We start from the raw sequence: 14,346 nt of genomic DNA, 5'->3' as shown, positions 1-14,346 counted from the left end.
CACTATCACTCTGTGTTTGTGTGTGTGTGTGTGTGTGTGTGTGTGTGGGTGTGGGTGTGGGTGTGTGGGTTTGTGTGTGTGTGTGTGTGTGTGTGTGTGTGTGTGAGAGAGAGAGAGAGAGAGAGAGAGAGAGAGAGAGAGAGATTCCAGGAGTCCCTGGGGTTCATGATCCAGTGGGACTTTAGCTTCCCCAAAGGATCAACATTCCTTCCTTCCCCAGAAAGAATAATATTGGGGAAAGAAGTTACTTTTGAGTATGATGGTACTAAAAAGGCTTGAAGCCAGACAATTCAGTTCAATTAAACAAAACTTCATTAAGCATCTCCCATGTGCAAAGTTCTGCAGTTACTGGGGATACAAAGACTAAAGAAAGAACAATACTTGCCTTCAAAGACTTTACATTCTACTGAATAAACATAGTATGCCCTGTACATGGAAAAGTCAATACAAGATAATTTGAAGAGCACTAATCGCTAAGGGTATCAGAAAAGGTAGTCCTACTTCAGTGAGGGAGAGGTGCAGTCAAGGGAAGGTCTGAAACCTACCTGCCATAGGAAGGAAGTAGCAACTTGAGTTGGGACTTGAAGGAGCTGGCTTTCAAGAGTCAGAGCCTAGAAGGTGGCAAAACATAAAGGCAGGAGATAGAAGGCCAAGTTCAAGGAAGAGCAAATAGGCCATATAGGTGCGATGTAGAGTATGCAAAGGGGAGGAAACTGTGCTCAGAAGGACAGGCTGGAGACAGACTGTGAAGGGCTTTAAATGCTAGGCTAAGGAATTTGTATTTTATTCTAGAGGCAAAAGGGAGTCATTGAGGGGTCAGATCTGTGCTTTAGAAAAATTATTTTCACAGTTGTTTGAAGGTTGGATTGGAGAGGGGAAAGACTGTAAGCAAGGTCATCAATCAGGTCCTTCTGCAATAGGGCAGGTGAGAGGTGACTTCGGGTAGTGACTTGTGTGAGGGGAGTCAGGAGGACCTGAGTTCAAATCTGATCTCAGACACTCACTAGCTGTGTGACTCTGGGCAAGTCACTTAACCTGATTACCTGATTGCCTCCAAAAGGAGAGAGAGAGAGAGAGAGGAGAGAGAGAGAGAGAGAGAGAGAGAGAGAGAGAGAGAGAGAGACAGAGAGAGAGAGAGACAGAGAGAGACAGAGAGAGAGAGACAGAGAGAGACAGAGAGAGACAGAGAGAGACAGAGAGAGGGAGGTGACAAAGGGAAAGGTCTAGTGTCAGTCCCAACAAACATTTGTTAAGTGCCTACTATGTATCCTGGCCTGGAGTCAGGAGGACCTGAGTTCAAATGTGACTGATATCAGTCAAATCTGATATGTACTGGCTGTGTGACTCTGGGCAAGTCACTTCACCCTGTTTTCCGCACTTTCCTCATCTGTAAAATGAACTGGAGAAAGAAATGACAAACCATTCCAGTATCGTTGCCAAGAAAACCCCAAATGGGATCACAGAGTCTAACAGGACTGAAAATGACTGAACGAAAACAACATACATCAGGTCCCCGATCTCAAGAAGCTCACAGTATAATGAGGAGACGACATGCAAATGTTTATGAAAAAAGAAGATATATACAAGATAAATTGGAGATAATCAACAGAAGAAGGGCACTAGCACTAAATGAGAACAGGAAAGCCTTCTTGGAAAAGCTGGGATTTTAGCTGAGACTTGAAGGAAGCTGCAAAGCTAGGAGCTAGAGAGAAAAAAGGGAGAAAATTCTAGGTATTTGAGACAATAAGAGAAAATGTTGGGAGTTAGGAATGGAGCATCTGGTGTGAAGAATAGCAATGAGGCCAACACCACTGGGTCAGAGAGTATCATGGACCTAAAACTGGCAAGATCCAGCAATTAATTGGTTCTAGGTCCTAGGAGAGGGAAGAATTCAGTGTGATCCTGAGGGCTGAGAGACTAGGTAACTGGAAGGTGGTAGTACCTTTAACAGAAATAGGAGGAGGGGATGGTTCAAGCTGTCAGTGTGTGGGACAGGAGGCTCACTTGGTGTGAAGGGGAGCCCAGCACTAAATAAAACCCAGGGAAACCAAAATGGAGTAAGAGGAGAGGCCTCAAAGACTATCAGGGCCCATGCCCCTTGATTTGCCTATCCTCATTCCTTCTTGGCATCTAAGCAATGACTTGAAAAAGCAGTTTTCAGGGAAGGAAAAGCTTACTAAATGGTGTTAAAAAAATCTGAATTTGTCATTCAGTCATCTGGATCCAGTCACACCATCCTCCACACAAAGACCATCCATAAATGAGGGGGTTGGAGAAGATAATTCCTAAAGTCCCTCCTAGATATAAATGCTATACCCTTTTGACTTTCCCACCCCCATCCAGGCAGCTTTTGGTATTCATTTTAGCTTGCATGCCATTTGTATGCCAATGTGAGTCATCCAATATAATTCCTTACCTAAAACAAGATTCTGCTCCCCATCCTCAACATGTAGTCATCCATCCAAGTTTCTACTTAAACACTCCCAGTAACTCGGAGCTCAGCATCTAATCAGGCAGCCTGGTTCATCTTCAGAGATCTCAAGTTTTTCAGAATCCTTTCTCCCTCTACACCCCTCCCCCCATTTTTAATCATTGGAAACCCCCTCCACTGTACTCCAGCACTCCTCAAAAAATTTCCCCCAAGAGGTCTAATCAGCAAAGGCCTAACTTACATGGAGAGGAAATGAGCCAGCCCCTGATTGCTGACCCTGAACCATCCTGCCTCCCGCTCTTATAGCCATCATACCCCTTGCCCCAAATGCCCAAATATCATCTGACCCGGGTATCCAGCCCAGAGGTCTTCTGTGATCAGAATGGATGTGGCTTAGGCTAGGCTCAAGGTTTCTCAGATGCTTTTCCACTCCCAGACCCACAAATGAATTCCCCTCCCAGTAAAGGAATTCTCAACTGAAGCCCTGGAGCCTCCCAGCTGCCTCTTCTCCTGAAATTTCATTTAGGGAGAGATCTTGGAGGAATATACCTATCTGTCACCCCCAAGACAGGGAGGAGTGTCTGTATGTTTTCTCGCAGCTTAGGCAGCTGGCCCAAGAACCCCGTGGGGTATAGGCATAGGGACACATGAGGGAATCTTTATTAGCCTGCACAGAACAGCCTGTCCTGAGGGAGAGCAGCCAGAGATCCATTCCTGGAGTGTCTTCCGTTCAGCCACAGATGGGAGAATGTTTACTCCGGCAGGGGGTGCCAGTTACGAAGAAAATCCTATACAACAGCTACTCCAGGCACACGTGGAAATGGGGACACAGTTGTATACAGACTGATTGAGGAGTGCATGCACAGGATTCCTCTCCTCTTCCCATCCTCACAATTCGTGTTCCCTTTGTATACAAGATAGCACTCTGGACACACAGTTCATGAGACTCATGCTTGGATGGTTTTTATAGGACTAGTTTCTCTCTCTCTCTCTCTCTCTCTCTCTCTCTCTCTCTCTCTCTCTCTCTCTCTCTTCCTCCCTCTTCCCCCCCCCCCCCCCCCGTCTCTGTCTTTCTCTATCTCATGTCCTACTTTACACATCACACACACACACACACTCACACACACACACACACACACACACACACACTCAGAGTTAGAAGTCATCTTGGTCCACACTTCATAAGAATCCTCTCAACATAACCCCTCCCCCCTTCCAGCTTTCTTTGGTGTGTTGTCTTCCTCCATTAAATTATAAGATCCCTGAGGATAGGAACTGTCTTTCTTTTTCTTGTTTTGTATCTCCAGAACTTAGCGCCATACCTGGCACATAGTAGGTTATCTTATTAATTAAGTTTTAAGTTAAATTAATATATTTCATTAATTAATTAATTGGATTAATTAAATTAATAAATTGATTAATTTAATTAATTAATTAATATTAATAAATGTTTTGAATTGAACTGACGTGGTCATGCAGCCTCTAAGTTATGCCGTGTAGTGAAGAGAAACTCCTTCCTCTTCTGGGTAGCTCTAAGTTTGGAAGTTTTTCTTAATACTGAAGTGGAAGCTATTTCCCTCAGCTTTTTCCTATGGCTACTAGCTCTGCTCTCAGGAACTCAGTAGAATCAGTCTTATCCCGTCTTTCACAGGTCACCTGTCACCTGTTCAAGAATTTGAATGATTCCCTGGAACACTTCTCCAGGCAAAACATTCAGGCAACAACCTAGTTGCAACAGTTGACATTCCTATGGTGTTTTTTAGGTCAAAGACTACATTTTTCTTTTTTGCCACAAGGATACATTCCATTAGCATTTATTAAGGACCTACTGTGTGCCGGGCATGGTGCTGTGTAACAGAGATGGAAGCGCAAAAATGAAATAATCCCTGCCCTCAAGGAGCTTATGTTCTACTTCATATGGTAAATTCTATTCATTAAACACAACATTAGGGCATGGGTAATACCTTTATTCATCTTTGTATTGCTTTGGTTCCTAGCACTGTACTTTATTCTTCTAAGCATTTAACAGATATTTGTTGAATAAGTGATTCAATGAATGTGAATGAACAAATGTGCTAAGTTTGGTAAGGTAGGTAGTTTTAAGCCCATTTTGCTGATGAGACTTAGAGAGGTTAACTGGGTAGCCCAGGGTTACACAGTCAGTAAGTAGTTACCCCTTCTTCTTTTTAATAATATTTTATTTTTTTCCAATTACACATAAAATTTTTTAACATTCATTTTTAAGAATTTTGAGTTTTGGGGCAGCTAGGTGGCGCAGTGAGTAGAGCACCAGCCCTGGAGTCAGGAGGACCTGAGTTCCAATCTGACCTCTGACACTTGACATACTTTCTAGTTGTGTGACCTTGGTCACTTAACCCCAATTGTCCTGCCTTCCCCCCTGCAAAAAGAAAAAAAATTTTTGACTTTCAAATTCTCTGACTCCATCCCTGCCCTTCCCCCTCCCTGAGATGGCAAGCAATTTGATATAGGTTATACATGTGCAATAACGCAGAATATTTCTGTATTAGTCACATTCTGAAGTAGTTACCCTTCTTGATCAGACTTTTTCCCTACCTCAGTATAACGGCTCTCTCTCTTTCCCACTGCGTGGAGGAAGTTGGAGCTCCATAATGCACAAAAGTGCTGGCCCTGGGGTCAGAAAGATCTGAGTTCAAATCCAGCCTCAGACACAAGCCAGTAAGCTGTGTGACCCTGAACAAGTCACTTCGCCTGCCTCAGGTCCCTCAATTGTAAAATGAGGGTAATAATAGCCACAACCTGCCAGGATCAAATGAAGTAGTAGTTGGAAGGTGCCCGGCACACAGTAGGTGCTTAATAAATGCTGCCTTCCTTCCTCTGAATCAGAGCATTCAGAGGGGTTCTTATACCCATAAACCCAGGAAAAGAACTTTAGTCCTTGGGGAACATTGCATTCCCTATCTCCATCCCTCCTCCCGCCCCTTCCTTGTGTTTCTTCTCCCTCCACAGAGCCAACAACTTTAGCTAGCCTATCAAGGCTTTTGTTCCATAATATATAGGCAGGGAGGATGAGGAGGGAAGTTGGAATACATAGGGTGGGGAGTGTGGGCTTGGGATCTCCTAACCAACCGAGGGGAAATAGGGAAGAAGGAGGCCAAGGTCCTGAGATCCTGAACCCATAGGACATTAGCTTGGGTGCACAGGTGAGAAAAATGAAGTGAGGATATTGCCTAGGTTAAAGCTGCAGGGCCAGGAGGACGGGCATGAGGAAGGAGCTTCCATGGTACTCTGCCTCGATCAGACATTATCCAGAAAATTGTGTTCAATTCTGGGCGACACACTATAGTAATAATATTGACTAACTGGAAATGGATCAAAACGAAGAGACCGAGGCAGCAAGGGCCCCGGAGAGTGTTGTTGCACAAAGACTGGTTGAAAAAAAATGGGAACGTGTATCTCAGAGGAAGGGAGACTTAGAGAGAACTTGATTGCTTATATTCAAGTATTTAAAGCGTTGTTATACAAAAGAGAGATGAGACTTGTTATGCTTGGACATGAAGGGCAGCACGAGGGTCAACGACAGGAAGTTTCAGAGAGTTCGATCTTAGCTCTATATAAGGAGAAAATTCCCAGCATTTAGAGCTGTCCATCAATAAAATGGGCTGTCTTGTGGGGGTGGTGGTCTGAGTCACTACTGTCATCATCATTATCATCACCACCACCACCATCATCACCACCACCCTCACCATCATCACCATCCTCCTCCTCCTCACAACTGATACAGAGAACTCTAAGGTTCACAAAGCATTTGTGAACTCACTGGCTGGCCTCTGGTACCTCATTTCATTTTCACAACAAACCTGTGAAATAGGAACTATATTAGATAGTGAGTTCCCCATCATGAGAGGTCCTTAAGTAGAGTTTAGATGACCACTTGCTGGCAATGTGGTCCAGAGGATTCTTGATTTGGGTGAAAGTTGGACTAGGTGGTCCCTTTGACTCTAGAATCTGTGATTCTTATGCTTTGTCAGCTCAGTTCTTCATTTTCCTTTTCCCTACCTTATCTCTGGTTCCTTCTCCTCTACCACATTCCTTTCCTTTTCTTTCAATAGTTTACATCAGGCTTAAGTGAGAAGGATAGAATGGGACTCAGATAATAATCCTCTTCTCTGAGGGTGTAGGCTAGGGTTGGGGGGAGGGGATTGGTATGGGAGAGGCTTCATAAACATGAGAGTTAATGATTAGCATGAAATCCCTGAGTAAGGAAGAGTGTGGGGGGTGAAGGTTGGAAGGAGGAGAGGAGAAGGGGCCCTGTCCATATTCCCCCTTCTGCTGCCCCCTCCCTTTGCTATTACACAGGCAACCCGAGCTGGGGGCCTAAAAATAGCCCCCAGGCGAGGCGTAGCCACCAGCCGCCCCGGTGACCTTCTGGGTGGCACAGGCCGGCAGAAGACAGGGCTGCTCAGGCCCACTGGGGACTCCTCCTTCAGGGCTCCACTCCACCCAGGTGCTCCTGTGGGCTCCAGGGTCTCCCACCGCTCACCCCCTCTGCAGTAGCCATGCAGAAAGCCCGGGGGACCCGGGGAGAATCTGTCAGCCCAAGGGCACCCCCCAGCCCAGGTGTGCCCCCAAAGAGGGCCAAGGTGGGGACTGGGGCTGGAGCTAGGGCTGGGGCTGGAAGTGGGGCCCGGGGGACAACAGCGGGAGCCCCAGTCTTTCTTCGGCAGCTGAAGAACACAGCCGTTTTCTCTGGCCGGGATGTAAGGCTGCAGGTGGCGGTGAGTGGGACACCCCAGCCTGCCCTCAGCTGGTTCCGAGATGGGGATCCTCTTCCTGACCCATCCCCGGACCCCAGCTGCCTCTGGCTCCGTGGCTGCCGGGCCCAGGATGCAGGAGCATACACCTGTACCGCCAGGAATGAGAAGGGAGAGGCTTCCTCTACCGGCGTACTGACGGTGCTGGAGGTGGAAGGTAATGGCACGGATGGGGGGAGGCTGGAGGAAAGGGAGGCTGCTGAAACAGAGATGAGGAGCTGGGGGCATCTGAAAAAGCTAATCCCTCCCACAGCCTCTGTGGCTTCCCGAGGTTACCTTCTTTCTTTGTTTTTTCCTTCCTACTGGGGCCAGGAGTCTGACGGGGAAGGATAGTATAGGGATGTAGAATCACAGCTAATGAGAAAAATTGGGGTGGGGAATGAGAAAACCTGGGTTTTAGTCCAGTCTCAGTCACTAACTAGCTACATAACCTTGGTCCAGTCATTCTTTGGGTCTCAGTTTCCTTCTTTGTAAAATGAAGGAGTTGCACTCAGATCCTCTTGCAGCTCCAGCGTTCTAAGAGCTTATGGCTCTCAGTTTCTTGGTGTGTAAAATGAGGACTTTTCAACAATCCTTTCATTTCGAATTGGTACTTTGTGTTCAGTGTCCAAGGAGCCAGACATAATTTTAAAAAGCCCAGACATATGCTTAGTCTCTTCTCTTGGGGCCTCGGGCAGATGCCTTGAGAGGGACTCCGACCTAGTGCAAGAATCCAGTGGGGAGGGTCTCACTGAACCAGTTCTGTCAACCCTCCTTTAGCTTTTTCTTTTTCTTTTTTAACTGGAAAGTGTGTGTGTGTGTGTGTGTGTGTGTGTGTGTGGAGGGAGCAGGAAGAGGGGCAGTTCTTCAATGCCTCACAATTTATGGGTGTTAGTGTGGACACCCAGAACCCCACAGGCAGGTGGTAGGATGGGGAGGGTGGGAGAGGCTGATGAGACTGAGGTCAGGAAAAGGTAGATAGGAAGGTGTTCAAATTTGGCTAATGTTAGGTTTGAGGTTGCTGTGGGCATTTGGAGAATTAGATACAGAGGGAATGGTATATAAGAATGAGGGAGTGTGAGAGGTGAAGGGGCTGGAGGGAGGGAGCAAAGTAGGAATAAGGCCACCAAGGGGTGGGGGGGGGGGACTTCTGTGAGATGGTACCAGAGGCCAGCCTGCCAGCTAGAGAGTCCCTGGGCTGATGCTTATAAGAGAGGGCAAGGAAGGCAGGAGTGTGAGGAATCGGTGTTTGGGAGGCATGGCAGACTGCCGAGTAGAGTTCAAATTGTGTGTCACTCTGTGTGTGTGTGTGTGTGTGTGTGTGTGTGTGTATGAGTGAAAGTCTATGGGAAGATAATGTCTTGTGGTGCCTGGAGGCTACCAATCCTTAGCCTGGCCCCACAGAGCATAGAATGGGAAGGCTAAGGGCATGTATGTCTGATGGTGGTGTGGGGAGGGTTGAGAAGGGAGTTACTATTCTGGAGGATATAGGGGGTTCGGAGCTTCCTCTTTCTACTCTTCCAGGCCCTGAATACCTCACCATGATTACTGTATAGGTGAGAGAGAGACAGAGAGACAGAAAGAGCAGAGACAGAGTTAGGCAGAGAGAGCAGAGACAGAGAGACAGAAAGACAGAGAGAGAGAGAAAAAGAGACAAAGAGACAGACAGACAGACAGAGAGAGACAGAGAGAGAAGACAGAAACAAAGATTGCCTGGAAAGGAGATTTCAAGGCAGTTTTGGGATAGGGAAGTATAGCAGAAAAGTTTGATTTCCTTAGTCTTCCTTATGTCACCTTAGGGTCCTGGATGACTCAGGAGGGCATGCCTAAGCAGAAGGTGTTGAAAAGGGATTTTGCAGAAGAGGAAGCCCACTGGTTGGGGGGTGGTGTGGTTCCTAAGGGTCATGATTAGGGGTATGATGGGGGCTGGGGAGATAGAAGCATGACCAGAGGAAACAAAGAGGAGGGGAGGATGCCAGTGGCTAGAAAGGTCATCCTGGGGTGGGTGGCACTGAGACAGACTGGGACAGAGACAGGTGCTGCAGGATCAGTCTCTGCTGCTTGGTACCCAGCTCTCTGCCTATACTCCTTAAGACCTCCAGGCAGATCCACACTCTATGGGTACCCAGTTGCTCTAGGTTGGAAAGGTATTCGCGTCGGGATGGAGAGTGCTTGAGTTGCTTTTCCTCTTGACACCTGGGAATGGCATTGGGTCATTCCCCTACCTTCCTTAGCCTACTTTATACCCCATCATAAGATGGATTTGTAATCCCCAATTTAGTCTGAGCCCTCAAAGATTATGGGGAAAGAGCTAGGTACCAGGACAACAAAATATTAAATTAAATAAATTAATTAAAAACTAGGTTTATATCTAAAAGCAGATAAAGAGATAGAGAGAGGAGCATTATAGGAAGGAAAAAGATATTGGGGCATATAGAGTATGGGGGAGATATTAGGGGAGGGAAATCATGCATTTACGGGAGTATTAGAAAAGGGGAGTCTGTGGGGGAAAATATTGGAAGAAGGGAATATGGGGAAGAAAATATTAAACGAGGGAAGAGGAATATTCAGGGAGGGAAAGGGAATAATGCTTAAAAGAGTGTTGAAAGGGGCATATGAGAAGCAGAGTACTGGTCTTATTTCCTCTTCAATTAGCTGGGAATGGGAAAAATGGGCTCTGAGAATTTCAGTTCAGCAAACAGCTACTTAATATGTGCAAATCTTTGTGCTGGGAGGAGTGGAGGAGGAGGAGGAGGAGGAGGAGGAGGAGGAGGAGGAGACCAACAAAAACAAAAGCTAAGCAGTCTCTGGCCTCAGGATATGGTATAAGGGGAACTGCACATTGGCTCTGCAGGCTGAAAACCCGGGTGTGAATCCTGACTGCTTCTTGTGTGACCTTAGTCAAGTGACTTAACTTTCTGTTAGCTTCAGTTTCCTTGAATGTAAAGAGGTGGTTGTGTCAGATGCTTTCTAGGATGGCTGAGGGGCTGGAACACTGGCCTGGAGTCAAGAAGATCTGACTTCAAATCCTGCCTCAGATACTTACCAGCTGTGTGATCTTGGGCAAGTCACTTAACCTCTATGTGCCTGAGTTCCCCCAACTATAAAATGGGGGTAATGATAGTATCTCCCAGGTAATGATACTTCCCAGGGTTGTTGCAGGAATCAGATGAGATAATATAGCAGGTGTTCAATATAGTATAATGGGATGCTATATTAAATACTATATTATATAGTCTATACTGGGATATACTTTGTTATACCAGTATAGTAAGTGTTTAATAGATGCTTGATTCCTTTTCAGTGGGAAGAATTAGAGGGAGGTAGATCATGGAGGGAGGAGGGGAGGGAAGATAAGGACAGGCACTATTAGGGAAAAGTAATATGGGGGAAAGCCGCCCTGGGTTTAGGAGGGGACTGAGGAAGGAATTCTGGGGGAAGGGGCTCGGAGCATAAGGGGAGATGTTCAAGGGACTCTTTTGTTATGATCTCTCCGATCAGCCCAAGGGGAGCCCATCTGGGTGGGACTTGCCTGGATCCTCAGAATGGAGTGATGGATGTGGAGGGATAAGGTGGGAAGGCTGCCTCCTCACCTTTCATCTCCCTCCCTCTCTCCCTTCCTCCAAACACACACAAATCCAGGTCACTTTCCTACTGTAATTAAGGTTAGCTCGGAGCTGTACGTACTTGAAAACACAGCAGAGAGGACTGTTCTTAATTGGGGCTAGTCCTCAAGGACAGAGAGGAACTTGAGAAGCCTTGAGGGAAAGGAGCAGTCTGGAGCTTTGTGAGGATGCAGGTGGAGGCTGGGTGGATTTCTATACAGCTGGATGTTCAAAGAATCACTTTGCCTTTGTGACCAGGGACTAGCTGGGGGGTTGGGGAGGGTGGAAAGGAGCAGAGAGTGGGCTGTGTATCTTGGTAAAGTCAGATGAAAATGAACATCAAAGGCAACCTCAAAGGAGATGTCTGGTGCAATCCTCAATGCACACCTGATAGACTGATTTAGAAAGCTTTTTTTTAACCTAAACAATATCTAGTTTTGGAAGGTCACTTTCAGGTCATAGCTGGTGTCCTGGAAAAGCACACAGGTTCTATGATACCTCTTGGAACCTCAGGTTCTTCGTCTGTAAAATGAAGGGGCTGGGCTAGGGGACTTCTAAGATGCCTTACAAGTCTAACAATCCAGCAAAAGGAATCATTAAAAGGCCACTTTTGGCCTTGGTTTAGTGTACCCGAAAGAGCATTACATTTGGAATCAGAGGAGACCTTGGTTCGGATACCTACTTGGCCCAGAACTAACCTGGATTTGTCATCTTGGCCCTTTCAATTTATTGGAGTCTATTTCTTCATCTGTAAACAAGGAGGCTGGATCTCATCATTATAATTTCCTGTTTGGGTGACTTCGGCATTTCACACCCCCCCCATTCTGGGACTCAGTTTCCTCATTTGTAATCTGTAGGTGACCTCTAAATTCCTTACATATTTAAATCTTATGAGATTGTCTTTAAAGCCCTTTCAGCTCTAAAGCTGATGAAATCTTGGATTGATAAAAGAGACCACTTTAGTTACCAAACGTGGTGGGGGTGGAATAGGATGTATTGGGTTGATTGTATGTATAGCATTGTCAGGGCATTTTTAGCACCACTAGAAACCACTGAGGCTGCCCTATTGGCTGGCAGCAGCTCTGCTATACCTGTGACTTTGAAATTATAGTTTGGGCTGTGGTTCTGATACACTGGCATTTCTCAGTCTCACTCATGGGAAACATTCTAGGTTGGTATAAACAGCAGAACTTCAGGGGCACTGGAGGGAATTCAGTGTCCAAATCCTAATTCCTGGCTTAAGAAGGAAGGCAGTTTTCTGGCCAGGAACACTTGTTTGGCTCAGAATGCTAGACAGCAAAGGTGCCTGGCATCCCAATAAATGAGGAGTTTTCTTGGAGATGTAGTCTGTGAGTGTGTGTGTGTGTGTGTGTCTGTGCGTGTATGTGTATGTGTGTGTGTGTTGGGAGAAAGGGAATGGAGTGAAATTCAGAGAATCTTGGAGAATGCTGAGGTTAGGAGAGACTGAGAAGCAAGGAAAAGAAGATGAACAGCTTTGAAGTGAAGCAAAAGAGGGGCTAGGATGGGAAGAGGATTGTGGGGAAAAGGAAGTAAAGAGTGACATCACCGATTTTATCCTTTGTGGAATTCTAGAGTTTAGAGTCTAAGGGTCAACTAAGCCAACCTCCTGGCCCAGAGAGAAATCTTTTCTTCTTCAAGATGCTTTATTAAATAGTTTATTAAATTTAGTAAACATGATACTGCCATGCTGTGTTGAGTACAGCAAATACCCAGGACCTCGTCCCTAAGGTCTGGGACCTTAGAATCTGAATGAAATTCCCAAAATTTGGGCTGGGGAGATGGAGACTGGAATGAAAGGCTGTGACAAGAGATATGAGTGGAAAGGGATAAGGGGGAGAATTGGTTAGATTTATCTGTTAGGGTTGAGGTTTTAGAGGGACATCTAGGATTAGAAATGTGAGAGGCAGAAAGTCCTACAGGAGGGGGCAATAGAAGGAGAGGTGAGAGATAAAGAGATGGGGAGGTAATAGGCAGAGAGGAGGGGGTGATGGAAGGAAGAAGTGAGAGATAAAGAGATGGGAAGACAATAGGCAGAGATGAGGGAGCAATGGAAGGGAGAGGTGAGAGATAGAAATGGGGAGGGGATAGGCAGAGATGAGGGGGGATGGAAGGAAGAGGTGAGAGATAAGGAGATGGGGAGGTGATAGACAGGTATCAGCAATGGAGAGTTCTAGGGCTGGAGAAAAGATGGGGATCTGAATGGAGAATTCTTCACTTGTTGCCATCTAGGCATGCATCTAAAAGGAAGACATTGCCCAGGGCAGGATATTGGCGGGTAAACATTCGTTGGCTCATTCATTCAATGCCCTGGGTGCCCATCAGCATACCAGGTGCTAGGCAGAGGTGAGAAGAGAAGGAGGGCAGAGACAGAGTTGTGAGGAGCCCTGGAAGAGAAGGGAGCTGCTTCAGAACCTAAGGAGACAGGAACAAAAAAGTCCCTAAGTTAGCTCACAGGCAAAGCTGGGCCAGGGAGGACTGCCAGGCAGGAGAGCCAACAGTGCCCATTCAAAGACTGCTTTCCTCTTTGTGCTTAGAATGGAAATAGGCTAGGGACAAGTTTTGGACATACTGGAGTACAATGGGCCAGAAAGCATTCTAAAGGGAGTGAGGAGATGCCAGTCCTATATTTCCTTGCCCAACCTCCTATTCCTTCAATCCTCTTCAGGAAGAGGTACTGGGTAGGAAAGGAAGAAAGGCTGAAGGGCTGGATGGGGAAGCTGTAAAAACATGAAGTAGCCTAAACCTACATAAAAATCTCAGGGATGAAGAGAGTATGAAGGAGACATACCGCAAGAAGAAAGAGTCAGAGATCTCATGGGGGGTGGAAATGAGAGAGAAAGAAAGGGGAAAAGAAAAAGGGAGGGAACCTTCTGAGAGAAGGAAAGGAGTGAAGTGAGGGGAGGTAAGGATGGGAGATGGGGCATAGGAGAATGCATTGTTGTGGCCTTCTGGATTCTGGGGTTCAGAGGAACCCAACGAGTGCCCAGATTGGTAGACTGGGTGTAAAATGGGAATAGCTACCAAGGCTCCACTTGGTAGCGAGAACTGTCATTAGGGAAGACAGCTGTGTGGGTAAAGAGCCGTTTGGAGTAGGTCCCAACTTGAGAGCATGGTACAGGGCAGAGGAAGGGACAGAAGGCTGAAGTGAGGGGCAGCTTCTAGGGTAGGAGGCAGGGGCACAGTTTAGTGGGGCAAGGCAGCTCTGAGGCTCTGTGGGGCCCAGCTGTCCTGCCACTCACACCTGCTGCCCAATAGCTATTTTTGACATGGAATGTGCCAGCCCCTAGGATTCTCCTGGGCCACAGGGGCTCGGGTTACCTCTCTCCTCACTCCACTCCCCTATCTGTGGGAGGGTGTGTGTCTAGGTGGGTGTGTACCAATGCTTTTGCTTCCATGTGCCTTTGATAGGTACAGATGTGGGCAATTGTACCTGGATCTGGGGTATAGACACTGGAACATGTACTGGGTTTGGAACCAAAGAACCTAAATTCAAATTCTTGCTCTGCCAACTCACTAG

At 46.6% G+C, this 14,346-nt stretch overlaps 1 protein-coding gene across 5 annotated transcripts in view; it reads left to right on the top strand.

Annotated features, from left to right (window-relative positions):
- The first annotated feature begins 6,768 nt into the window (after positions 1-6,768).
- SPEG (striated muscle enriched protein kinase) overlaps positions 6,769-14,346 on the top strand; it is an 83,035-nt gene continuing 75,457 nt past the window's right edge. For all 5 annotated transcript variants that reach the window (XM_036754448.1, XM_036754447.1, XM_036754443.1 and 2 more), the window contains exon 1: positions 6,769-7,381. In XM_036754448.1, coding sequence (XP_036610343.1) covers positions 6,970-7,381 — 412 coding nt within the window. In that variant the 5' untranslated portion in view covers positions 6,769-6,969. The remainder of the gene's footprint in view (positions 7,382-14,346) is intronic.

Source organism: Trichosurus vulpecula, chromosome 4, assembly GCF_011100635.1.
Source record: "Trichosurus vulpecula isolate mTriVul1 chromosome 4, mTriVul1.pri, whole genome shotgun sequence".
Taxonomy (NCBI): Eukaryota; Metazoa; Chordata; class Mammalia; order Diprotodontia; family Phalangeridae; genus Trichosurus; species Trichosurus vulpecula.
Note: the sequence above shows the minus strand (reverse complement) of the source record. Positions and strands in the feature narration are given on the sequence as shown.